Source organism: Centroberyx gerrardi, chromosome 11, assembly GCF_048128805.1.
Source record: "Centroberyx gerrardi isolate f3 chromosome 11, fCenGer3.hap1.cur.20231027, whole genome shotgun sequence".
Taxonomy (NCBI): domain Eukaryota; kingdom Metazoa; phylum Chordata; class Actinopteri; order Beryciformes; family Berycidae; genus Centroberyx; species Centroberyx gerrardi.
In genome coordinates, this window is record NC_136007.1 from 25,691,155 (window position 1) to 25,718,672 (window position 27,518).

At 43.0% G+C, this 27,518-nt stretch overlaps 1 protein-coding gene across 1 annotated transcript in view; it reads left to right on the forward strand.

The window, feature by feature from the left end:
* Window positions 1–27,518, forward strand: part of robo3 (roundabout, axon guidance receptor, homolog 3 (Drosophila)) — a 151,320-nt gene that overhangs the window by 104,543 nt on the left and 19,259 nt on the right. The window contains exons 7-14 of the mRNA XM_071924522.2: window positions 10,219–10,343; window positions 14,161–14,332; window positions 17,641–17,846; window positions 23,074–23,155; window positions 24,246–24,414; window positions 26,298–26,464; window positions 26,608–26,729; window positions 27,246–27,462. Coding sequence (XP_071780623.2) covers window positions 10,219–10,343; window positions 14,161–14,332; window positions 17,641–17,846; window positions 23,074–23,155; window positions 24,246–24,414; window positions 26,298–26,464; window positions 26,608–26,729; window positions 27,246–27,462 — 1,260 coding nt within the window. The remainder of the gene's footprint in view (window positions 1–10,218; window positions 10,344–14,160; window positions 14,333–17,640; window positions 17,847–23,073; window positions 23,156–24,245; window positions 24,415–26,297; window positions 26,465–26,607; window positions 26,730–27,245; window positions 27,463–27,518) is intronic.

Here is a 27,518-nt window from a genome sequence, read left to right on the forward strand (position 1 = left end):
CCGCTTGGCTGTACAGTCATACTGTAGTGTGTCATACTCTCGCGTTTATTATTTATGCAAACAAATTGTTAGAACAAATCCAAGTAACTTGAAAACGAAAATGTGTAGTGAAGGAAACAAATCTTTGAAGTAGCCTAAGTAGGCTATGATGTGAGATTTGCACACTGCCAAAAATATCCATCCTACCAACTCGTTTAATCTTATCTTTTGTGAAACAAGTGAAAAAAATCTGCCGGAGGGGTAAAATAATTTCACTTGTTTCCAATGAGGAACAACTCGTTTCAAGAATTTTCTAAAGTGTCATTTTGTTGAGCTTTATTCTGCCTTGTTTCAAGATATAGAAATATCCTGAAACAAGTGAAACTGCAGTGGAAACAATGGGATTATCTCACCACTGGCAGAATTCTTCACTTGTTTTCTAACACTATATACTGTATATGAGGAAGTGACTTGTACAGATGGACATTTTTGCAGTGCAGAGCATTACATTACATCTTTGGAAAAAAGCTCACGTCTCACCTGCCTACATGCCGTCTCCTTTAATTTTGTTCCTTGTCTTGGATAAGATTTGATTGCTCTTGGGCAAGATTTACCATCAAGTTAATTTCCTAATGAGGCTGCTTAGGTCTGTGTGCTGCAGGAGTAGAGGACAAAGACGTCAATATGTCTACTGTAAATGGAAACTCAGACCTGGAAGAACCAGCCAAAGACGTGACTCTTATTATTTTAAAATTCTCTAACATATCCAAAATATATTTCCCAGCCCCAAAATGTACCAGATCCCATTAATGTGAACTTACATGCATCTCCATAAAGACATGGACAGACAGACATTTTGGCTAGTTAAAACTCTCTCCATGCTGTGCTACTGGTAATATACTGTTGACTGAGACTATAAAGGAGGAAAAAAAAACTGAAAAATGGATTTGAAGTTCCTTTCAAGCCCAGACCCGCCATCCCTCTGAGAGAGAGCCAAGATCAAAAAGCATTGAAATTGCATTAGAATTAAGTCAGTCCCTTGAAGAGAGGCACTTGGATAAGAAAGCTGTCATTTTTGATGATAAAATGGAATATTTAGGGTTTCGCTCAGTAACAATTGATTCTGCGAGCGGGTCTTACAGGCTGTACTTAGACATTTCTGACTTGAAGAGCAATAGCCGTATACATGTAATAGCCATATGCATATGTTGTGTCAATGCACGTATGCTCACATAATGTCCACATGCATGCACTGCCAATCACACTCTCGCTCTCATACAAACACACTCACATTGACTATGTATTTGTGAAAAATTGTACACACATATGGACATACACACACACACACACACACACACACACACACACATACAGTTGACTAATAGGATCTCACAGCAAAATGAGGAGCTTATTCCTAGTGGCAGCTGCTGGGAAGATGGCGGTTCGGTGTGGGTTGGTGTTTGCAGCTGCAATATTAATAGGGATAACACACACACACACCCACCCACACACACACACACATACTGAGATCACCAGGGGCTATGTTATTTAAACACACCTCTCTCCCAATCAGAAACCCCAAACTCTTCTCTTCCCCTTGATTTCCACATTCACTGCATCATTCAACCTAGCTATCCCTTCCACTCCATTTTAAGAAGCAGGCCATTTCAATCCGGTCCATTCCCTTTCAGGTAATTCACACAGGTTTTAATTTCAATGGACCCGGGTGGCAGCGGTGCTCTGAGTATTGTTGTAACACTTCATCTGATATCGCCGTTATCATCAAGAGCCATTGGTTGCATTGCATTCATGACAAATTAAGTCTCTTCCTCCTCATCTCATTCTCATTCATCTTTCTTTTCCTCTTTTCTTTTCCACCCCTTTTCTGCATCACTCCATCCCAGCGGGTCCATCCAGTAAGTAATCCATTTCATCTCATCTTTGAATGGTGTGTGTGAGAGAGAGAGGGCGAGGGAGAGGGAGAGAGGGAGAGATAGCTTTCAATTGATCTGATCTGATTTCAAGCAATCGTGATATAGACTTTCGGGTTGCCATGTTGGACGCATAACCCCCACCACTTCCACCACTGCTTTTCTCCTGATTGGCATCTGCGCGAATTGGGAGGAAAGTCAATAAGTATTTAAGTACCTCTGGAAACACCCTTTGATTTTCCACGACTCCAACCCAGTCGTGAATTAGCTCATCTAGGAAGAGCTTCTATAAATGGCAATAATCTTAGAGTTAGTATACACACACTCCTGGATACATAAAGCATTAAAGCTGCAATGCACTGAGGAACAACAACAGATAAAACGCAGTACAACCCTCACGCTGTAAAACGAGTTACAAGAACATAATAGTCACACAATCATTTGCTGATTTACCACTGATGCTGTGGCAATTGAATTTACTACCAAGGAAAAAAAAACACTTACACTCTCATAAACTACCTTTTTTTCTTTTGTTTTTCTCCTGCTCAGCTAGCAATGAACAGCTTACTTTGGAAGCTGTCATCATCCAACACCAGGTCACTCTCATCTCTCCACATATTGACTGACCTTATGTGTCAAAATCCGAAAAAAAAAAAAAATAAAATAAAAGCTACGATTGAAAGAGCAACATTAGATCCTTTTTCTGTCTCTCGTAAAACAGAAAAATACCAAAAGCTATGAAAATAGCCCTCTTACCGTGGAAGTGAAAATATTGCTCTGTTTCTTCAGCGCCGTGTATTACAGTGTATGAGCTTTTTCATTGGCATTCTTGGAAGGGAAACATGTAATTGAGGAAAGGAGTAGCAATTTCTTACAGGTGTCTGGGGAATAGACTGTCAGAGTGTTTTCTTTTTCCCAATGTCACACCAACAAAAAATGGAATAAAGAGAGGGGAGGGAGTATAAATGATGGGTTTCAGGGGAACAATTTAGGTAAGCCAACGAACCAGGATAGAACAGAGAAGCTTGAGTTCATATGTGGTGGGTGTGTGTGTGTGTGTGTGTGTGTGTGAGGAGAGCCTAAGTGTTTCCTTTGTGTTTATCTATGGGTCATGACTCACACACTGTACATTTCTATCTTTAAAAGGGGCTTGTTGGTGTTTTTGAAGGAGGACAAGAGCATCATCATAACATTTCCTACCCTGCTTCGCTCAATTAGCATATGCATAGGCGGGGACAATAGAGAGAGAGATGAAATAAGCTATGACACACATCGACAAAGGGCATCTATATATTTTAAGCCCCCTTAGAGACAGTTGAGTACAGTACAGGATGGAGAGACAGAGGCTGAGAGTGAGTAAGGCAGAGGGAAAAGATCACAGTTTGCTCGGTTCAATGCTATTTTTTGTCGGGTGAATTTGCAAGTAGTTCACAAGATGTGTGAGTAGGCCAACCACTCAATGGTCCCCGCTGCAAAAAACAGTCTATCTATTTAGTATTGAGTCTTAAAATCCTTTTTTTTCTCAAAACAAGTCTGCTAATGAGGCAAGATAAAGCTTCCAATGCCGTTTGACCTGTTTCAAGAATTTTCTTCCATCAGATGCCAGTATTTGAAATAAGGCAGATTGCTCCACTGGAAACAGAAATGTGTCTCACCTTGTCAGATTTGACTTTCTTTAAGAAAAACATCGTTTTAAGAGTCAGCGCTAAACTAATGACTTGTTAAGATGGATGCTTTTTGCTGTGCAATCATTGGGAAATGGCCGTGGCTCAACAATAAATTGATGGGATCAGTAGGTGTGAAGTGGCCAATCGCCAAAATCAATGGGCAGTTTGTTGGGAAATCTTTCATGGCACGCCACAAAAATTTGTCCAACTGCCCCAAATAAAACAGAAAATATTCTTTTCCATTTGACAAACCCCCTCTTTCTGGAGTACAAATCCCCCCTAAGGGAATGGGGAAGCAAGGACGAAGAGAGAAAGGGAAAGAAGAGGGGAAATTACTTTCTCAATGAAGGTTTAGAATTTTCTTTTTTTACCCCAAGGTTAACTACTAGCATTTTGCTTCACATATGTACAGATGAGGTGGAGGATGACCTGTGTAAAGGCCAAGCCCAACCTAAATACCAGTTTGAATCCAGGCATGATATTATTGACACCTCTTTGTGTCCTTTGTTGCTCTCCAAAGCACTTTGTTTGTGGAAAACTCTTGTGAAACAATAAACTGCACTCATTTCACTAATTTTTTATTCATTTTAAATACAATTTATACCTCACTTACCCTATTACTATCTCCTTCTGTATGATTATACTACTCTTAATGTGATGTTTCCAAGCCCTCTGTAAGTTCATCAATAAGATTGTTAGACCTTGGTGTCTCGCCTAAGGGTGCTTCAGCATTAAAAAGGCAAAGAACTGCAGGACTGCATCTACAGCTCCTCGTAGGCCTGTCAGTGTAAAGCTATATCAGGCCTTCAATTCATGTATTGATGTTGGCTGAATAGGCTGTAGTTTTGGAAACAAACGTCTCACTCCAAATTAAATAAAAGCACCGATGAATTATGGTCTAGCGGTAATCCATTACGCCTAGGAAATAACCACCTCTTCAATCATCGTTTCAACATGGAAACAGCTACAGGAAAAACAAAAAGTATGTGTGTGTGTGGGGAGGGTGTTACGTTTAGGGATGAAGCAGATTAGATTCCCCCGGTGAAGACTCATGCAACAGCAGCAGCGTGAGAGTGTGTTTACTCGAGCGTACACATGTGAAACGTGCTGTCTGCATCAGCGTGGGACTGTGACAGCTGCCTGTCACATGGAGGCCCCTCAGGAGCTCCTGCTGGGAGGGTGTGTGTGTGTGTGTGTGTGAGAGAGAGTGGATGAGAGTGGGTGGGTAGGGGGGATTGCCCCGTGTGTGATAGCTTGAGTATGTGGATGGAAGTCGCAAGTCAGCTGTGTGTGTGTGTGTGTGTGTGTGTGTGTGTGTGTGTGGTTAAGATGCTTTTGTTGTAAGCACTTTGTCTGCCTCTGCGATGTGATTGAACGGCATGCTGTGTTCGTACAACAGCGGTGGAACAAATCTCACTCTGATCTGTCTTAGTGGGAGCACAGTATGTGGTAGGCCAAGCCGGTCAAAATGGAGCATGCACACACATACACACACACACACGATTGTCTATATTTTACTTAGTCTGTGAGGACCTTCCATTGACTATGTTCATTCCTTAACCCCTAAAACTAAACTCCACTTTCCCCACCCCAATCCTAATCTTAATTCTAAATTTAACCTTAATGTTAACCCTTTCCTTAACCTAAATATAATAAATCCTAACCCTAATTCTAATCTTAACCCTAAACCCAAATCCTAACCATAAAAACCCCCTTTAAAGAAGTAAACACTGAAAATGTTCTCACTTTGGAGGATTTTTCTCACCTTTCTATCCTTAGAACAGTTGGTCGTCATCATCTCACACACACACACACACACACACACACACTGAAACATTCAAAGAGTGAGAGTACTTCACTTCACACTCTGACCAGACCGCCTCTCCAATCTTATCGCAAAAGCTGTGGAAATATAACCTGCAAGTCCTTGTCTATTTTTGCCTTTCTCTTGGCATGTTAGCCTTGTGTGTGTGTTCTCCAGCTCTCGCAATATCTGTAATATATATATAAAAAAAAAAAAACTCTCCAGGCTCCTTTGAATTCCTAACTCAAGTGTTTCTTTCATTCTTTATTTAGATGTTCCCAAACTTGCGAGCTTGACTTGGCCTCCTGCAGTTATGTGCCATTAGCTGTGTAGACCCGGCAATATGTATCTCATATAACTGGAAAATGAATGTGCCGTCACTTTTGATCGCTGGCGATAGTTCCCATCTTTATGATTTGGGGAGAAAATTGTTTTACTTTAAACAATTGCTAAACTTTAAACAAGAAAAAGCTGTCACACCTAACAGCCCGCAGCTCAGAGCGCTAAATTACGAGACATGTGCTGTGCAAATAGCTTCCGTGACACGCTGGCTTTGTTTGCTGATTTTGTTATGTATATTTCAGCTGCTCTGTTACAATCCATCACCCCGTTTTCATCCCATGTGAGGATGCTAATGTTTCTCTGTGCCCTAAATCTAAAGCTCAGTGTCGCGCCGAGTGCACCCATTATCGCTAATTATTTATTACAGCCTCAGGCAATGTGCCGGCTTGCCTCCTCAAATCAAACATTGTTATTCTCCAGACGGGGCTGTGCAGAGAACCAAAAACGGCATTTTTAATAGACTGAATAATCCTAACTGTCACTGGATTTGGGTCAATGTCATGACATTATGTCAGGCGCTAGGGGAACATTCAGGTGTTGACAAGTTTTTCCTCAAATGGCCTGCTTAGCCTGGTGTCCTGATAGGGCGTGTTTGTGTGTGTGCCTGCATCATATCTCTATGTGCACAAGCCTGGAGTTGCATTATATAAGTTGTGGGTATTACACCGCATTTCCTAAATATTTCAGGCCTTGCATCAGCTTTGACAGGAGCCTTGTCCTTGAGGTAGCTGGGGAATAAAAACAGGGGGATCGGAGCCGCTTCGGCCCGTCTTCGGCCCTGTGGTTCCAATTCAAAACACTGGGCGTGTGTTTGGGGTTTGACCTTTGGGGTCAGCGGGTGGTTGCCTGTTTGATCCCGGGACATGACCCCGCCGACCCCTGCCAAGGGCCCCTTAGCTGTGATTTATCCCGCTGTTGACGTGTGGATCCCACCCCGCTGTGCAGAGGGGCCCATGCTGGAAGCGGTCTTTAGGATAGGAAAGGGTAGGATAATTCCCAAGACAGGGGGTGAAATGCGTATGCGGGGCATGAAATTAAGCTCTGCTGCTCACACGAGGCGAGTGATTTTTTTGGGGGGCAAGTCCAGAAAAGGCGAGTGAGATCAGGCAGCAGATTCTCAATCTACACCAACTTTTAGTTAAGGTTTCAGAGAAATGTCAGTGCTTCTCAGTCAGTTTCCTGGATTCTGTTTCTGTGTTGCCAACCTGCCGACTTCTCCGCTAGGTTTAGCAACTTTTCAGACTCCCTGGCGACTTTATTTCTTAAAAGCAACGAGTGACAAACCTGGCATTTTTTACAGACCACAAATGTGTTGACTCCCAAAGCATTTGGTGACAAATCAGTAGCCCGGCTAATGCCAGTGCACATACATTTGCCCTACTTGCTTATCTCATCCAAAGAGGTCTGATCACAGTGCTTCCATCACTGCGTGATGCACAGCCCCCTGACTCTGGGGCTGGAGACACTTGAATAAAATGTGTAATAATACAAAAGAATAAGGATGATATTTTCTAAAATTCTTGTATGCATTTCATTTTAATGCATGATTTGCCTTGTTAAATTTGGATGCTACATTACTTATACTGAGCTAGTAATAAAATATGAAATATACAAAAAACACAAACTTGTGATTTTTATTCATACATATAATAAAGTATGATCTACATTGTTAAAATTGAATATTACATTTAATATTGCATATTACATTATCTATACTAGGCTAGTAATAATTTGTCCAGGCTAGTGGAAATTTAACTCTCCCTTCTTTTTGGACTTGACCACCAACCTGTTTATTTTTTTTTCTAATCTTTTTTCCCCCCCTCATTGAAGCACAGAATCGAACTCTAACTCTCAGAACAAAGCTTGATAAGAAAGAGAAATTGGCCTCTTCTAACTAACTAACTAACGCCAGCAAGCATTTCTCAAAGCGTAATTGCTTTGGCTTGATAAATTGAAGCAAAGTTACATTGCATTTGAAGCCTGGCGGCTTGATGAATTGAAAGGAAATGAGGCCGGAGTTAAAGAGGCAACATCTGTGATTCACATTAACACACCGTGTCATGGTCCTGTCTGTCTTTTTTCCCCTTCTTCCTGTATCACTCCCACCCATCTCTTCTCTCTCTCACTCTCACTCACTCAACTTTCTCTTCATGACTCAGGTCAAGCGTTTCTCTATTTAGCCTCACCTTTCTACTCTGTACAAAGGTTCTCCTCACTCCTCTCTTTCCCTTTCTCTCTGTCTGTCTCTCAACGCTAATTGAGACTGAAAATGAAAGAGAGGCAGGAGATCAGGTGGGAAGAGGAGAAATCAATTAGGGCTGGTGGAGGGCATCATTATGCATTCACACACCCCCTGTGGAGGAAGGCCCAGTCGCTTGCTACAGAATCAATAGCAATCAAAGAGGTGTGTGCGTGTGTGTGTGTGTGTGTGTGTGTGTGTGTGTGTGCGTAACAACAGAGAGAAACTGAGGAGGCCAACCATTTACTTGTGACCCCCTTCCCTCCTACCCTCCATCTCTATTCAAAGAATCGGATTAGCCCGGTGCTCAGGATCAAAAAGGTGACCCGCAAACCTGGACTTAGGGTTTAGGCTCCTGTAGGTTCTGGGCTTGTTGATAGGCCACACCACAACTTATGAGATGGATTAGCCTGGCCTAGCGTAACCGATAAGCATCTATAGGATGCTTCATCAATCAAAGTCAAAGAAATCAAGGTTACGGAGAACCCACTTTGTAGCTCCATGCTGATAGATATAAACAGAGTGGGGCGAGGATACAGGTAGGGGTTTTCACCTTCACCAGCAGTGTTAATCCCACTATCCATCAACTACAACTCAGTCTATCATCACTTATCTTGAGTTTCATTGAAACGTTTTGTTTCAGTTGTAAGACAACAGCCATAAAAAACTGACTTTATTCACGGTTACAAAATGCTAACAGGCCAGGAATTATGTTGCATAGTTGTGACGTCAAAAAGGTAAAACGATAGCTAACAAGCTAACGTTAGCAGTCCTTGCAGCCAATTTTGAAAATGCCAGAGTTGCTGTGCACTTTTCTGCACCACAAACACACAAAACTCTGCAAAACAGGAGAATATAATCAAAATATATGCTTACGTCACAACATGCAATCAGCTTTTGTTAGCTAGTTAGATTAGCCAGTTTGCATTTTAGTGTGCGTTTCAATGGTCATGGTCAATGGTCATTTGTTTCACAAAAATACGAACAAAATATGTAACAAAAAATAAGGCAAAAATGTCATATTTATTATTGGAATACAGGAAAAGTTACAGCTGCAGTAGGAAAGGACAGAAAATGTCAGCATTAGCATTAATGGGGAGTCTCCTTTATATTGTTTCTAGTCTTCCTTCTGGTTACATCCTTCACCTCCTCTATCCATTGGTATTTGTGTTGAACATATACCAAAAAAACAAGGCTTTAGGGGGGGTTTAGGGAGATGCTATACTAATTTTGAGGTGTAAGGAGAAGCATACGCTTTCTTTACTGCTTTCGGTTCCTTTGGTTGTTTCTGGTCTCTGTTTCTGGAGCATACCAGAGAAATTTCCTGGGCCCTCGTCCCAAGGAATCTGCCATTTGTTTTGAAGTGAATCATCAGTGATGATGATTTGCCACCATGAGAATCATATTTTCTAACTAAGCGTACACAGCCATGACCCACAATGTGTGTCTCTGGCTCATGAATGCTGCCTTAATGCTTGCTATTCTGTTAAAGCTCTGTGTTGCTTTAGGGATTTATTTCACTCAGCAACCAGAAAGCAGCTGTGTTACTGAATGAGTGAACAAATTTGAAGATTTTTATTAAATATTTAACCCATTTAGAAGGACATTGTATTACACTTAAATTATTACATTATATGACATTTATTACATTATCAACTGTCTCAAGGCTCTTGCCTTAAATTTCCCTCAATTAACTATATTAACTATGTTCACTGAGGAATGTTAATTGACTGTTAAGAGGAAAAAATGCTCTTGCCTTATGTTTATCTTAATTAACTATGTCCAAATATTCAAATTCATGCTTCCTTTTAAGGTTTCTCCCACTTGTGGCCTTTACTGTAAAGCAGCAGCCGTCGTTAATCCTTTAAGCTTTATGTGTTCAGACAGTCAAAATAACACTGATACGTTATGGTCTGTAGGAGAGAGTAAGCAGCTCAGCTAAACCAAACCTAAATTATGTAAATGTTTGGAACTGGCAAACCGTTGACTGCAGACATGTGCATTGGTCTTATGCACACTTTGAAAACAGGTGTGTGTGTGTGTGTGTGTGAGTCAGCAGTGATTTGCTGCTATCATCTCACTCATGCCCTGTCACTGCTTAATGCGTTCAATGTCACTGCTGGCACATTCTCACTGTATTAAGCTTACTCAACACACACACACACAGCAAACAGAAGGACATCATTTCTGAGTGTGACTTTCTTACCTTTTCTACACCTTTTCAACACCTTCACTCTGTGTTTTTCTGCATTGCAGTGCCCCCGCAGATCGTGGTTCGGCCACGGGACCAGATCACAGCACCGGGTCGCACCGTAACCTTCCTTTGCGGCACCAAGGGAAACCCGCCGCCAGCTGTCTTCTGGCAGAAAGAAGGTAGCCAGGTAAGAAGCGCTTCCTGTGACATGTATTAAAGTCAGCACGGCTCTGAAATGCCTTCGGTTTCATACAGAACGAAAGTGCCTCTGCCCTCGTGGGCGTCCGTCAGGATCTCGTTGTCAATTTGTATTAGATAGCAGGCGTATTGGAGCGTAGTGCTTGTGTGGCAGGGAGGCCTGGTGTTTTTTTTTTTTTTTAAAGATTTATTTTAGGCATTTTATGCTTTATTGACAGAGATAGTGTGAGAGAGAGACAGGAAGGTATGGGAGAGAGAGGGGAGGACATGCAGCAAATGACTGTGGGCTGGAGGTTAACTGGATTCCCACTGGTCATGGGATTTCTGCAATATCATGGAAGTCTGAGTTGTATTCCACACAGAGGGAAGTCAGGGAATTTGATAAATCCTCTGGGGAAGTCGGGGACGATCTGGGAATTTTACAAATGGGTCACAGGAATATAAAAAAAATATTTTCCAACTTGTTTCACACCTTCATGGCATTATAGATGGTGGTTTTCAACTTGTTTTATCCACAGCGTGTCCAGCTGTAGTGGAAACCAGACTGTTTACGCCTTTACAGCTTTTCTGAGCTGAAAAACAAACATTAACAAACCAAGGAGGGAGTAACACTTTCAGTTCATGGAAGCGCTCTGATAGTGAAAAAGTCATGGAGTTTTTACATCAGAGCCACAGTGGGGAACCCTGGCTTAAGGAGGCTGCCTTCAACTGGGCGACCCGGGTTCAAGGCCCCATGTCGGCAAACATTTGGCCCACTGAAGCGTCTTTGAGCAAGACACCGAATCCCTACCAGCTCCAGGTCTACTGCTCCGTAGCTGAACCTGACCTCTGACCTCCCTGTGGAGGGGGGCAAGAGAAAAGAGGATTTCCCTCCTGAAATCCATAAAGTAGCTCATTATTAATAGTGTTGCAGGCTCTATGTTTACTTTCGTATTGGATTGCACTCAGCCAGCACCTGAGATACAAGGGTTCACCGTCTCTCTTCAAATATTAACATAAACATATTTTTAACAGCTTTCCCCTGAAAGATATTCCTTATTAGTGTTGGGAAACCTTCTTACATTTAATTTGTTATAATATTATTCAATGCTACTTTCATTACAAGCCTTTCTGTAAGTTCCTATATATGTGTTTGGAAGAAGCCTCTTCTAGCTGTCAAGTTCCTGACTTGGTTAGCATTAGTGTAGCAAGTTGTTGCTGTCATACTCTGCTTTATCGCTGTGTAGTTTAGTGCCAGGGTGAGTCACACACACACACACATACACACACACACACACCTCATACATTTTCCCATCATCCACGCACTGGTATTATTCACCAAAGCGTGAGTCCGCACAGGCCTGCTCGTCTTCAGAAGTGCGTGTGTGTGTGTGGGTTTAGGCATGCATAAGTGTCTGTGTGTGTGTGTGTGTGTGTGTGTGTGTGAAAGCCAAGCCTGTGATAAGCATTGCAGCCTGTTGGAATGCGCTGAAAGGCCCGATGGGAGTGCGTGGGTGCCTGTAGCATGGCTCCCAGGTACAGATTAGAGGGAGAAGAGAGAGATTGGAGGGGGGCCTGGAGAATGTGAGTGGGAGAGAGCGAGAACAGGAGTGGAGGAGAGAGATAAAGAGAGGAGGAGGAGGAGGAGGAGGAGGAGGAGGTGGTGGTGGAGGTGGAGGAGGTGGCTGCCTTGGAGTCAGATACCCAGAAAATACCCGGGTCTTTCACACTGACACTGACACTGACTGTCGACCGCGCAAAACTGGCTTCACCTGGCATGAAAGTTCAGTGTTTGAAATTACCGGCACAGAATATTAGTTATTGGCTAAAAATAATGTCATGCGGTGTCAGAGCTTTTCTAGTAAGCGAGCACTTGTCTTATCTTAATTTGGTCTGATGGCAACCCCTCATCTTCTGCCCTCCTCCTCTTCCGCCATTCCTCTCTCGTTCAATATACTTTCTCTTCCTCCCTCGCTCCGTCTTTACCTCTGTCCTCTCCCACCCCCGCTCCTCCTCCAAGCCTCTCCCGCTCAATAACATCTTGGTTTCCACCGCTCAATTCGGTTCAGTCCGGTTCTGTTCAGTTCAACTCAGTGGGCTTTAATTGCGTGACATTTGAAAAGACATCTTTTAAATAACCATAATGATAATGAAAAAAAAAGCTAAATGGATGACTAACAAAAATGGGTCAAAATCTCAATACACCTACATGCATTAAGTAACTTTAATAATAATAGTGATAACAATGTTCAAAATGTCAATTTGCCATCCTTTTCTTCCCCTTTCTTTACCTCTTTTATCTTTTTTCTCTGTCGCTCTCCATCTCTTGTTGTGTTTATTTTGGTGAGAGTGCTTTTGAGTGTGAGGATAATCCGGCGACCTCTCACCCCACCCTGCTGCACCATGGGAACACACACACACATAACACACGCACACGCACACGCACACACACATAAAATTGAATCACATACAGGCATGCATATGTACACTCTGCTACACGCATGCATGCGTACATGCACACACAAACATGCACACACACACACACACACACACACACACACACACACACACACACACACACACACACACAAAAAGAGATACAACCCAAGTGTCCACTTCTTGCACAAAGGGGCAGCTGTCATTCAGTCGATAATTCCTCCTCCATCTTTCCATGGCCAATCATTCCTCCCTCTCTCTCTCTCTCTCTCTCTCTCTCTCTCTCTCTCTCTCTCTCTCTCTCTCTCTCTCTCTCTCTCTCTCTCTCTCTCTCTCTCTCTCTCTCTCTCTCTCTATGTGCATTATATGAAATAGAGTATTATCCACACAAATATCTTTTATAAGTAACCCATAATAGTCATTCCCTCTCACTGAACATGGCGAGAAATACCCACAAAAGCTCCTATCCCTGAATATTCAGGAGAGCTACATTTATGATTAGATGTTGTGCGGCTGCAAAATTGAAAGTCTCATGAAGCTGCCAGTGGAGCAACATAAGTATGGCAGTGACATAACTTCCCTTGTTTTGTCGCTGTAGGCCTTTCGAGACTTTGTTCCTTCCTGTTCTTTCCATATCAGCCCTGTTGACTGCAAGCGAGTGCTGTGTGTATGCCCACATTCTGTGTTTTGTCCTACTTTCCCTCCATTCTCCTTTGACTGCAGTGAACAAGAATTAATTAATTAATGACTGAAGGAATGAATGTGTATTAAGCTAAAATGAGTCAACTGTGTGTCATCTCACAAGTTAACATTATTGAATGAACAAATGAATACTTGACTACTGTATATCACATGAATATGAACAAACAAAAAACAATTAAATCAGTGAATGCATATTAAATCAATCAAGTTAACAATAAATTAATAGATGAATGAATTAAATAATACTTTATTAACCTGAACAAACAGTTGGTGTTCTGCTTTGCTAGCTAGCTAACTAGCTAGCACGCTAGTTTTACAAAGCAACCAATATTAACATGCGGCTACTAGCCACTACTAATGCTATATATATGTTAGCTAGTGTTCAAATCAGATGCATTTGATAGCGACGTTAATCTGACCAGATACTACGGTTAGCTAGCTAACAAGCTGACATTATCTAAACACTAAATCAATCAAATCAAAACTGAAATGATCAGTTCCCAGTCAAAAACAGCACAGAAATTAGCCATGTCTTGAAGTCTGTCTGAAGTTAAAATATGAAAATCACCTAAATTGGATTTACGTCAATAATTTACGACACATAACCGCAGCACTATGCAAATAAAAATGAATGAGTGATAAATGAGCTGAATGAAAAGCCTGATTTGCATGGTGGTTTTCCTCTCCAGATCCTGCTGTTCCCCATCCAGGAGCCGTCCCAGGCGGGCCGCTTCTCGGTGTCGCTGAGCGGCGAGCTGACCATCGCCGACGTCCACGCCGAAGACTCGGGCTATTACATCTGCCAGGCCATCAGCGTGGCCGGCAGCATACTGACTAAAGCCCTGCTAGAGGTGGAGAGTGGTGAGTGCAAACACACACATACACACGCACACACACACACACATACACACACAGGCAGGGTCGGGGATTACGGGATTACAGTAATCTGATTACAACAAAATAAACGGTGACTGTAATCTGTTAGAGTTAATGAAATAAACAGTAAGCCCGGTAAACAGTCGCAATAATCGCATTAAAGGTGCAGTGATTTAAAAAAAAGGCACAATGGTTGTTGTTAGTTACAATAATTATGGTGAGAAAATATTCTGAGTGACTACATTCATATTCCATGACTGCTTCTGTGTTTGTTGTTCAAAGACTCTTCAAATACTGTGTTCTGTTGTCACTGGGCTTTTTGCCAGTGCTGTCAACAACCCGATGTCCTTTCCCACTGTTAAACTTTTAGAACTCACACCCATATTTCCTCATAAAAAGACATTTTGATATTATGAATGTCTGTTATTGTTCTTCATCGCACACTTGACGCAATACGCTGCAAAATATCCATCTTAGCAAGTCATTTTGTCTCATTTTTGTCTTAAAATCTTAGTTTAGATGAGATAATTCTCCTTGTTTATAATGCAGTTTCACTAGTTTTCAGGAATTTTATGAGTCAGTATCTTGAAACAAGGCAGAATAAGGTAGATCACTTGTACAAGAAAATCCTTGAAACAAGTTAATTTGTTGATTCTTCAAAATTTCGACATTATTTCAGTTCAGCAGGTGTATTCATTAATACAGTATGTGTGTTTTAACTCATCTCTTAATAATAAATAATAAATAAGCAGCTGCTAGTAGTCGCTATCACCCGCGAACTGTTTCCATCAAAATCTATTTCTAATCCAAATGCAACACCTTGCACAATCCATAGACCATTGCCTCACTAATCTTTAACCTTCAGATTTTCAGCTGCGCTCTATTTATTTCATATATCATTTCTCACATTCTACTGATTTTCCCCCCTCTTTTTCCCCACATGTGAACCCAAATAAATTTGAAAACCCTTCAAATCCGTCCCAAATTAAAATATCCTTCCCCCAAATGAGCAAACAGCAGGAGTCCTTATCTGATGTAATCAAAAGGGACAAGTGGTGATGGCGCTATGCAAATAACCCTGCCGCAACATATGCTTCCCTCTCTGCACCCCTCCCACTCAGGGAGTAAACAGGGATTTTGTTCAGATGTATCTACACTATCTCCTGCATTGACATTTTCACTTAGCTGTAGCTGATCTGCTACACTGCAGCATGCAAGTGATATGCTCAACATCTGTAGGCAAAAGTTTAATGGTGTTGTGAGTGAATACTTATTATTTTTTTGCTCAGCCACTACATGTTAAGGACTGTGTGAGCATAGGTTGCCATCACTGAAGGGAAAACCAAGTGCTAACGCTTTTAAACAGTCTTGAGCTCCTTCCACTGCCATTTACGAATGTGCTTGAAGTTATATGACTTGTCTAAACTAAGCATAACTCTGCTAGTGGGCAGCACTTACATCACGGTGTTTACATTTAACATTTAACACAGACATACAGACATGGAACAGGGCCATATAAGTGCATGAGTTCAGTTTCTCGGTCATGGTTGTCTATGGTTGGCAACGACACGACTGCCAAAATGGCTGTGGGTGCACCAGGGTCAAGTGAAAGCATGCTAACCCTATAGGACTTTTATTTACTATGGTTTTGCTGTGTATAGCCATCAAATATGCCTAAGTGCACAAGCCCATAGTTTTACCGCAGTTAGATACACATCAGACAGCCATGTGCGTAGGAGGGGAAAAGATTTAACTATTTGCTCCGCTCCCAATTACTCTGTTGTGCTGCCCAATGGTGCAGCCAATGTAAACAAAGCATGCAGTATTCATTTCTCAAATTCATTTTTTTTTTTTACATTTCTTGAGCTGAAAACGTCTCATAAAATTAAACAAGTTAAACATTCATGCAGTATTTAGCAAAGTTTAGTCTCCGGTGGGAATTCACCCTCAGCGTTTTCGCCAAAGATCTGTCAGCATTAATTTGTCTAAGACATTCATTCTGTTTATCTTGTTGTATCTTGGCTGACGCAGTGAAAATCTCTGCCATCCCTCTTGCAGTTTACTTGTTTCGACAGAGATACAGTATGTTATATTGAATTTGAAATGCTCAGTATTCCACTGTTTGATTGATCAGTGTCTTATTAATAACTTGCACCAACCGCACACGGTAGGTAGAACAGATTTTGATGTCTAGACATTATTCTATAAAACTTATAACATGTATTTGGTGAGAGTGAAAGCGATATTGTTAAAAGACACCCAGCTGTCTTCCAACAGCATAATTCAAACAGTACAAGATTACTCAAAGGTTTGGTGTTTGCTGAAACAACACACTGAAGTATAATAAATAATAAATACTGTATTTATTGAGCTCTTGTTTAATATCTTGCCAAATGGACTGTCGCTCTGACAGAAATGAACTAGATCAACATATCCCTCCTGAAAAATCTATGTCATCGATTTGCATGTGAACTGGGTCAGGACCGGAGAGATGTGGACATGAGATCCACTGGGAGTGGATGTTCTCTTATAGTGACATATTTACACTGCAGGCCATGCTGCTTTTTTAGAGGCCAACATGAAAAACTTTGTCCCAAAGACCAAACTACTGACCTTAGTGGATGGAAGTAAATCTAGCTTGCAGGGTAGTGATGAGAAAATTGAGAAATGACCAGTAATTAAAAACACTGAAACAGGCCAAACAAATCAAATTCAGGCTGTAGGGAGTTGATGCAGAGAATGAGATGTAGGCTAATATTCCCCTTTAGCCTGTGATTGTTGGGACAGTTTGGTTTCTGAACTGCTGAGTGGGTAATTCAACCCAATTCAACCAAACATCAGTGATGGGAGGTGCCCACTTGATATCCACTCTCTCATCCACCCCCATATCCTCTAACATCCAAGCTAGGTTTCTGCATAGCTGCTCACCCTAAATAGCACAAGGGAGAGTTACATCAGATGTTGTGTATTGTTCATGCAGGACCCGATCCTGTGTGTGCATTGGTATTATAGGATAATCCGGTTATTTTCAACCTGGGCCTTATTTTGTTAAGGACATGTTTTGGGTGCTTTTCGGTTTGATTGCCTGAGTGTCCCTTTGTCCCATATTGGAGATCAGTACTCTCTGCTAGGTACAAAGCTCTGCAGTGAAGTAATTGACAAAATTATGATCAGAATTGATCGGCATGATGGCGAAAACTAGGAAATATGGCCCATGTTGAAAATAACCAGAATTATCCTGTAATGGGTGAGATGAGAGGAGTTTCATCTGACTTTGTTCTCTCTCCCCGCAGCACCCTCGGACCACGTCCCTCCCATCATCCGTCAAGGACCGGCCAATCACACTCTAGCCCCCGGTTCCACCGCCCAATTACAGTGCCACATCATGGGCAACCCCCTCCCCAGCGTCCAATGGGAGAAGGACGGCCAGAGGATCCTCGGGAGCGACGGACGAATCAGCTTGATGGAAAATGGCACCTTCCAAATCACCAACCTCCAGGTATTTGAATAAAAGACTGCCATTCTATTTTTTCTTCACTTCATATCCTCTGCAAATACGGTTATTAGTGTATGAAATTTAGCTCTATTAGCCAAGTAAAATATGGACCGATTTGCCAGTGCTCTCACTCTTCCGTTCTCAAAGGTCAATTTCCTCAGCAAATGAAACCATATTCAGTCGTACCTGAGTAATATTGCCTCTTCAACTCACCACTTCTCTCTGATGATCTTCAACTCGCTTTAATTCACTGTATACTGTGTGCCAACTGCTCATTCCATCACAGCACATCTTCCGAAGGCCTCATCAAAATGTATTCGCAATCTATCACTATTTGCACATCAAACGCCACGCAGGTCACACAAGACACACACATTCCACGTGATGAAATGCCACAGTTTTAATTGCGGGGAAAGTATGAAGCATTTTAACGGGGGACATTTTTACGGTTGACTCAAATGATGAGCTTTTGCGAGGGGCGGAGAGGCAGAGAATGTAGCGAAACCGCACCGGCGGAGCGTGAGCGCCATGATAATGAGCGAACGAGGCCATTAGCAGTCGTTAGCGCCGTCGTACTCCATGCTAATGAAATCTATTCTACCCAGAATTCCCCCCGGGGTGGGAAGCAGCACCTGAGGTCACTGCAGCGTCGGCGGGCCTCGAGGAGGCTCACACATTAATTGATTGTGGGTTCTCAATGATTAACGATCGCCGAGACTTGTAATTAAATCCTCGATACATCACTGCGAGAGAGGCGGCGATTGGCGGAGCGAGAGGCAGACGGAGAAGCGGGAGGATGAGTGAAAGGAGAGGAGAGGATGGAGAGAGGAACAGACGAGAGTCAGAAGCCTAAAGTACATTTTATGCTGCATTCGTGCCGTATGGGAATAACCGTGCGAACGACTTGACAGCTCAAAGCGCCGACTTAGAAGCGTTCACGCTTTCAAAGGCATTTGAAGCTATCAAGTGCCGTGACTGAAGTGTTGTGTAGACTTTGGCTGCTCTTGATCAGCCTTTTCACACTTACCACACACGCACTTAGTGATGATGCATTTGATTTCGTGTTTTACAGCAAAGCAAATGATGCAGTGTCAACTACAAATGAAAAACACAGCAAGTAGTTTTGTCATGGTATTTTGTTCATTTTATTTGAGATGAATGTGTCAGTCCTTACACTTCAGATTCTTACTTGTTGGTGACATTAGAATTCAGGAAGTCGGAGAAATCAGAGTTCAAACCACGAGTCCCCAAATAGTGTTTTCTTGCAGCTGACGTGAACAATAGTTTCAAGTAGGAAGCTCATATTTACCATCTTTTCCGTATTACATGAATGCAGCATTATAACCACTTATTCAACAGTTAGTGCCGACCGAGCAGTATGATCAGCTAAGAGACACCCCAACTGCGGGAAACTATTTCTCTCCATTTACTTCCTTCCATAAGAAGTAGGAATAAGCACTTTAATGTGTTTTTGACTTGCACTAGGAGACTTAATCTACATATGATTACTTTAATTTACATATAAAAGCAGATACCAGTAAAAAGGTAGATCTAGATATTGGTTCTGTAGATTCCCTAAGAAGGGTTTGGATCAGTGTTACACCGGATAGGTTTCCAAAAATCCCATAACTTTGCTTTATTCAAGCTCTGGGATGAATCGACTCTGAAGTTCATATCAAAAGAGAACATGAAACACATGAAGCAGAATCTCCTTTTTGCACTGTGAAAAAAAATGAACTTAACATCGCTAAAACACGTTTAACCCCAAAATAATCAGTATAAATAAGTCGATTTCATCTGGGCCCCTGGTGGGGGACAGATGGTCCGTTTGTTCCTCCTACCCCGGCAATGAGGAGATGCCATTACCCTGGGATCTCTGCCAGATACACACTATACACACTACCGCTTTCCCCTACCAACGCCAAGACGGCCCGGACAGACGGGGGCCGGGGCGGGGCGGGGTTGGATGTGTGTTGCCATTTTGCTAAATGGTTGATGTGTGCATGGGGGGGAGTATGGCAAGGTTAAAAAAAAAGAAAGGGAGAAGGGCAGTTGGGTAACAGAGGGACCCAAACAGAGAGCGAGGAGTGTGACGAGGGAAATAACCAGCTGGATAGAGAGAATGGAGGAAAAAGGAAGGGGATCAGGGAGGAAAAATGGGGAAAGGAGATATGGATTAGATAAAAACACATAAATCCTACAACTCAGGAACATCACAAGAGGAAGAAGTCAAAGGGAATTTAAACACATGGAGGAATCAGAGACTTTGAATCCCAGTTGAAGTAATAATCCGCGACATTTTCAGATGAATAAATGTCCGTCGACTGATAGAACAATAGTGATTCAACTTATATCCAGTTCATGAAAGCTTTTACATTTGCTGTTCTAAACACTCTGTGTCTGGTAGCTCTTTCCTGGGAAAAATCTTTGGAAAAAAAATTTGAATAAATAGAAGAAGACCTGGGTAGTTAGCATGAGCAGCGATAGCCACCATGGCTGAACAGACAAAGAAAAGAGAAACTCATCATCAACAGAAAATCCAAGGAAAAAGACATCACAGTACTGGACACACTGTTTGATTGGCAGGTGATCTCTGGGAAGTACAGTGCAGAAACACCACAGCAATGAGCGCTGAGCACCAAAGATGTCACCAAATTTTAAAAAATAGGCTCACAAATTAGCACTTTAAGTTTGGAGCCTCTCTCTTCCTGCCTCCCTCCCTCCTGTTCCTCCTTCTTCCTCGCCTCATCCATTTTTCAGCAATCTGTTTAGTGCAGCGCCCGGAGCTGCCGGCCTTGATTAATAGTCAGGTGTCGGGCTGTTTACCCCCCCCACCCCCCTCCTCCCGCCCTCTGTGCCGATTCCCCATCCACCGATCAAACGCCACCATCTGGGGACCCGCTTTCACCCCCTCAGACAGACGCACCGTCGGCCGGCCCACAGGTCAACTCAAGGTCAGGGCCTATAGAAAGAGCGCGGGAGGGAAGAGGGATGCTGTATGGGACAGAGAGTCACCTGTCCCGTGTCCTGCAGGACGCCCTGACAAGCCACTTAGGCTTGAGTAATTCCTCTGTCAGCGTTACTGATGAGTTGGCCCACAGATACAGGAGAGGAGAATGGGCGAGTGCGCGCGGCTAAGTGAGGCATTAGTCACGATGGTCCCTTGCATAATGTATAAGGTGTTCAATGGGAGTAATATGGGTTGTGTTTGTGGAATAAGTGAATAAGGGGTGATTGTGTTTGCGGGGCGATTGGGCGTGCATGTAAATGATGGACTGTGTTGTAGGAAAGAAAGAGACTTTTGATGTTCTTTCATGAAACATCTCGCAACAAAACAGACGAAAAAAGTAATTAAAATCCCCCATTTAGAAACTCCCAGCTCCCGCACACACCTGTACACACGCACAAAAGCCACAACTAGAGTATTTACACTGCCGGCAGCCCTCACAAGTGTAATTACAATTTAGATACAAACAGTCAGGCTTTCTACTCCCACTGTGTCTGTGGGTAGAAAAGTCTGAAAAGGTCTTAATATGAATGATCTAGATTTAAAAGCATTGAAATCTTAACACAGTTATTAGAGGTCTTGTTTTTTTCACCGTGCAATGACAGGTTTCTTTGTAAACAAACATTTCAAGCTGCCTATTTATATTTTCAGAAGTTTCATTAGCTGTGTTCAATTGGAAATAAGTCTGGTTTGGCCAGCTTTGTTTCTTTAATTTAGTTTTTAAATTGGAGTTAAATTCAATTAAAGGCAGCATTAAAAAAGGTCTTAAAAAGTCTTAAATTTGGCTTTCTGGAACCTGCAGATACCCTGTGCGCTCTGCCGCCCACAAACGTGCAGAAATGTGACAATGCGTACAGAAAGAAAGACCAGAAAGGACAGAAAAAAATGTGAATATGAATCCTAGTAGCAACGCTCCTGCAAGATGTGTCGCGTTGAAAGAGACCCCAGCGTAGAGACCCCCAACATCTCCCACTGTTGTAAGCAATTTCACAGCCCGTCTAGCTTTTGGCTTGCCTCCCCAAAAATTTAATAGCAGGTGTTCACATGTGCACACACACACACACGCACACATTTATCACACACCTCTTAATCACATCTGCTCATGGCCCGTCCAGAATGCTAAGTAGCTGTTGAGTATAAAACTCAGTCGGCGCCTTAGAAATTTCTAGACCTCTAGCTGGTCATTAAAATTCTGTCCTTTGATCCCTCCTTTAAGTCTCCCACTCTGCCATGTAGGAATCAGACGAGGAACATAAAAGCCGACAGCCCAGCAGCTTGACTTTTGGTTTTCTTTCAAATAGCACCGCTGAGAATACCGTTTATGAAAAAATAAGAGATTTACTAGGTTTGACAAAATGACCAAAGTAGAAGCAGTTAATTAAAGCATGCTTTTTGATGAGGCGTGCTTAATGAAAGTGGAAATATTCATACGCATTTGACAACAACTGATGCCTAAGAGGAGCAGTTTCCTATGTTAGCGTTAGGAATTATAAACAGACCTGGTTGAATATACTGTAGTCTTGGCTGAATTTCAATGAAATGTAAATATTATTTATAAGATCAAATGTCTTATGGAGGAAGCAAACACATTTGGTCACTTCACATCCGATCCCAGTCCATCTGCTGCATGAACTGAAATTGACTTACCTTGTGCCTCCAAAGTTCAACACTCTAGAGACAAACATTTTCAATGCTCATATTAGGTCAGCTGTGATTTTTCTACCTGTGTGCTGCATGCAAAGTCAGTCTGAATTGTTAGTAACCCCTCTTCAGTTAAGACGTTTCTTCCATAAAGCCTGTAGGAGTTACCATGCTATACAACATATACAAAAAGATTGTTTGTAATAATGGAATACCAATGCAGATATAATGTGATGGCTCTTGAGAGTGTTTTACATGCGGTATTTAACTATTGCAGTCAGTGGGAGCTACAAGATGGTATAAACTAATACTAAAATACCAATCTTGCTCTCAGGTGACTGTGGCACACTACATCTAAGAATCACCTGGTCGGCATTGTGTGAATTTTCTGGCTCTCAGTTCTGCCAGTTTTCAGCTATGCCAACTTCCCTCTACTCAATATTCAGAATAGCATGCTGTTTTGAAAGATATGACATTTAGTCTCATCCACTGGTAATGGGTACATTGTACTTACAAAGTATCACCACATACACACACACACACACACACCAAAGCTAACGATACACACTTTGTTGTTGCCAGGAAACGGACTCTGGGGTTTACACCTGCCTGGCTTCCAGCTCCAGTGGAGAGACGAGTTGGAGTGGAGTGCTGACAGTCAAAGGTAAATACTCTCTGCATGCATTAAATACATGCAGATTACAAATCTGTGAAGCGGCGGCATGTAATAACATGGTGATATGAAAAAAAGAATACCCATCGCGGTGCTGAAAATAGGCCTGCATGATTACAGCTAAAACGATAATCCTGAATATTTTTGCTAGATATCACGATTATTAATCAGTATTATCATTTTCAATGATTTCAGGAACCAAATGATTTCATTGCACTATTTGCATGTTTTATCAACAGTTTGACTGTTTTCAACCACAGCTGTAAAGTGAAATGTTGAAGCTACTCTTGATATATGATTACACACAAATAACTGTACAGCTGTAGCTGAAAAATATATCATAATATCAGCTATATCCATAATATAATGTGACTACATACAAAAGAAAAATCACAAATCAAGAATAAGTTCAAGTTCAAGTACGAAGGCAATGTTCCCCTAGTCCATTCAACTGCTCATAGAGTCGTAGAGTAAACAAGCAGCTGAGGCTAATCAAGGCACTTAACCCCCCATCGCTCCAGCGGTTGTTACTGGGCAACTTCCAAGTGTGACTGTGTGTAACTGTATGAATGTGAAGCCGGGTGTTTTGCTGGAAAAGAGGAGGCACGATCAGAAGACTCCCTCCCTGGATAAATAAAGCTTACGAAACAGTGAAGTCACGGCACTATCTCCTTGTAAACCAAGATGCTTTGCGATGTCCAGACCGTGTCCTTTCTCTGTCTGTGCAACCCATTAGGTGTTAGTGTATAAACATATTTCAAGCTGTAGAGATTTCATTAGCGGCATTAAATGAGGGAGTAAAGACTCAAGAGGCTATTGCGATCACATCTAAGGTCGTTATTTGACTATTAGTGCTGGAGCATTGCGATGGTTATTGGCGGTCATCAGGATCTAGGAGTTGTCATGAGAAGGAAAAAAATGAGGCCGGCAATAGCGGAAGTCTGTTAGAATCGAGCCTGCAGGAACAATGATGCAAGACTTCAGTCAACATTAGCGGCATGACATAGAGGACATTAAGAGACAGTGAGCGGACATTGCAGTTAAATGACATTTGCACCATCCTCTCCCTCGCTTCTTCCAGAGAGTGCAGACTCGCTGGTTTCTCAGGCCGCGGAGCCCTTCCAGTTGCCAGGCCCTCCGCACAAACCCATAGTCACGGACGTGTCCAAGAACAGCGTCACTCTGACCTGGCAACCCAACGCCCACGAAGGAGGAGCCGCCGTCACTTCCTACATCATCGAGGCCTTCAGGTGAGCCGTGCAAAAAAACAGAATTTAGACCATCACGGGACACTAAAACTCTCCACTGAAACCCAGACTAATGACACAGAATCTGTACTTGTTGACTCTACAACAAGCAACACACCAGCAACATGTGCCACTGGCAATGGAAAAGGCTGACGCTCACACACACACATGCATACATGGCTGCAAACACACACACAGCAGTTGTGCTTTGTGGGTAATTTAAATGCTCATGAATGTGAATGCACCTCAGTAGGAACGGGCAAAGACTCCTTCAGCTTTTTTTCGCCTGAGATGGAATCCACCTCAGATTGATTACTGGGAAGAAATCTGTTATTTCTTTCCGGAAAAGTTGATTCGGTGCAGCGGGATGGGTGGATAGATGGATGGATGGATGGAGGGGAGGGAGGGATAGAGGGGAGGGAGGGAGGGAGGGAGGGAGGGAGGGAGGGGAGGGAGGAAATGGGGCTCCAGATGAAGATAAGCAGCGGAAATGTGTCCATCCAATTCGATAAAGCGCGCGCACACACACGCACACACACACGCGCACACACACACACAAACACAAGTACACATACACCTTGGCCCTTGGCAGTAGTGGAGCGTTTCTGAGTAACGCAAACTGATTCCTTATAAAGCTGCTGGAGGGGACCGATGGGATGTTTGCAATAACATTTCCTTGCCTGAGGTGCTGAGGTTTGTTTGGAGGAGTACGGGGAAGAGAAAGGGTTGGGGGTGGCCTCTGTGTGTGTGTGTGTGTGTGTGTGTGTGTGTGTGTGTATGTTTATGCAATGCATAATAGATTCTTAGTGCCTTTTTAACTTAAGAACACAGACGTACCATCCTCCCCATTCTCCTGGTGAGACTGCATTAATTTTCTCTTTTATTGGGGCAACAGCCTTGGTGTGTGCATGCGTGTGTGTGTGCGTGTGTGCGTACCTTCTCCCAGTATCTCCTCCACAAAGTTACCTTGAATTTAGAGATGAGTATTCATGAGCGGCGGGGTCGTTTTCCCCTTCGGTCTAATTGCGCAGGTCGGCAGTAAAGCCAGTTTTCCGCAACCACCCCCCGCTACCCTGGGGGGAAATCTAAAGGTGTCAAACAAATGGTTGGAGAGGCCTTTGTGACTGCTACTCAACCAAGGTGACAATAAATTCACAGAGAAGAAGGAAAGAGGAAACGGGGTTGGGGGTGGCGGGATAATGCATCTGGAGGAGTGCCACAAGGCCGAGAACATGCCCTCCTTTCCTGTTGGCAGCTGTGCGTTGTTACAAGCTTCATTACATTATTCATCAAGAAAGCAAATTGTATCATTTGCAAGGGATCTTCTAGTGAGCACCAACTTTTCTCGACTGGCCAACTTTGCTCACATCTGCTATTGTTTACCAGGGTTGGTGCAATGCACTGCGGTAGGAAATACGGGGGGAAGCCAAAAATAGACGCCTCTATTGCCTAGAGATCTTTCATCCGTCGGTTAATTGCCTAGCAGCGCATCAAATCAGCATTGCAAAGCACGCTTGAACACAGCACCTTAATGTGCATCACAATGTGAAACTTGAAAAGACACACAGCCTTTGGGTTGTTGTCTTTTTCAATGACAGAAAGGACAACTGTCACATGAATAATTACATCAAGTGCAATATATCTCCTGCGCAAAGATTGCAGCAAACATTTTGACATTCAACAGATGTTGATATGATGGCCTGCACCAACATTGTGTAACACAAACCTGTGTAAGTATAGCAGCAAACGTTGAGATGATGCCTGTCAGTTGAAACCAGTTTCCTATAATAGTATCATTCATTCTCTTACCTAACCCTAACTAACCCTAAAGAATGAAAACACTTTACACACGGTAACGGCAATTTCATCCTTTCGTCCTGTTCTAGCCAATCAGCGGGCAGCACATGGCAGACGGTAGCCGACCTGGTCAAGATGGAGACGCATACGATCACCGGCCTTTTCCCCAACACCATCTACTTGTTCATCGTCCGGGCCGTCAACGCCTACGGCCTGAGCGACCCGAGCCCCATCTCCGAGCCCGTCCGAACTCAAGGTCAGTACCTGATCCCAAGTCTGTACCCTTCATGTCTAAAACTGTCCTTAAAAGGAACAGTCTCCCACCAAAATATATATATCACACGCTAATGCTCCAGCATCAGCACTCTAAGGTAAAGTGAATATGTGTGTTTCCACCAGATGTGAGTCCCACAGGTCAGGGCGTGGACCACAGGCAAGTGCAGAGGGAGCTGGGAGAGGTGGCCGTCCAGCTTCAAGAGCCCGTCACGCTAAGCACAGCTTCCATACAAGTGTCCTGGACTGTGAGTATCTCCTGATGCACTTTTTTGTTTTAAACCTTTATTTATTTAGGGAAGGTTGAGTGAGGACCGTGCTCTTTTCTAGCAATGCCCTACTTCGCATTGACGCATTGGGGTTCAGTGCCTTGCTTAGGGGCATGCTGACAGTAGTTTTTGAGTGAAGGGCGAGTTATTCATTCACTTTCCCCACCCACATCTTCCCAGCCGGTCCAGGATTTCAAACTGTATATCCTGTCTTGTAACAACTCCCGCAGATTTCATTATTACCATGCTGAAGGAGACAAATGCACCTTTCTGCTTCATTCTGTCTCCTCCTATTGCGCTGATTTGCGCAAAACTCCCTGTTCCTCTTTTTGCTCGATGTCATTCCTTTCTCCTTCAATATCCTCATCCCCTTCTCTATCTCTTTCTACCCTTCCTCCTTCTCCTTTACTCTACCCCGATCGTTTCATGCGCCATCTCTCCTTTCCCTTCTTTTTTCTCATGTTTCCCCCCCAATGCCTCCTTCAATCCATCAAGGTGGATCGTCAGTCCCAGTACGTCCAGGGCTACCGGCTCCTCTACCGACCCAGCGGGGGGACCTGGCTCCTCCAGGACATCAACTCGCCCTCGGAGCGCGGCGCCGTCCTCACCAGCCTGCTCAAGGGAACCGAGTACGAGATCAAGATCCGGCCCTATTTCGACGAATTCCAGGGCAAAGACAGCCGAACGTTGCTGGTTCGAACCGCGGAAGAAGGTAGGTGGTGATGATGAATTTGTGGGGAGCGGGAATTATTCTGAAAGAGCATCTCA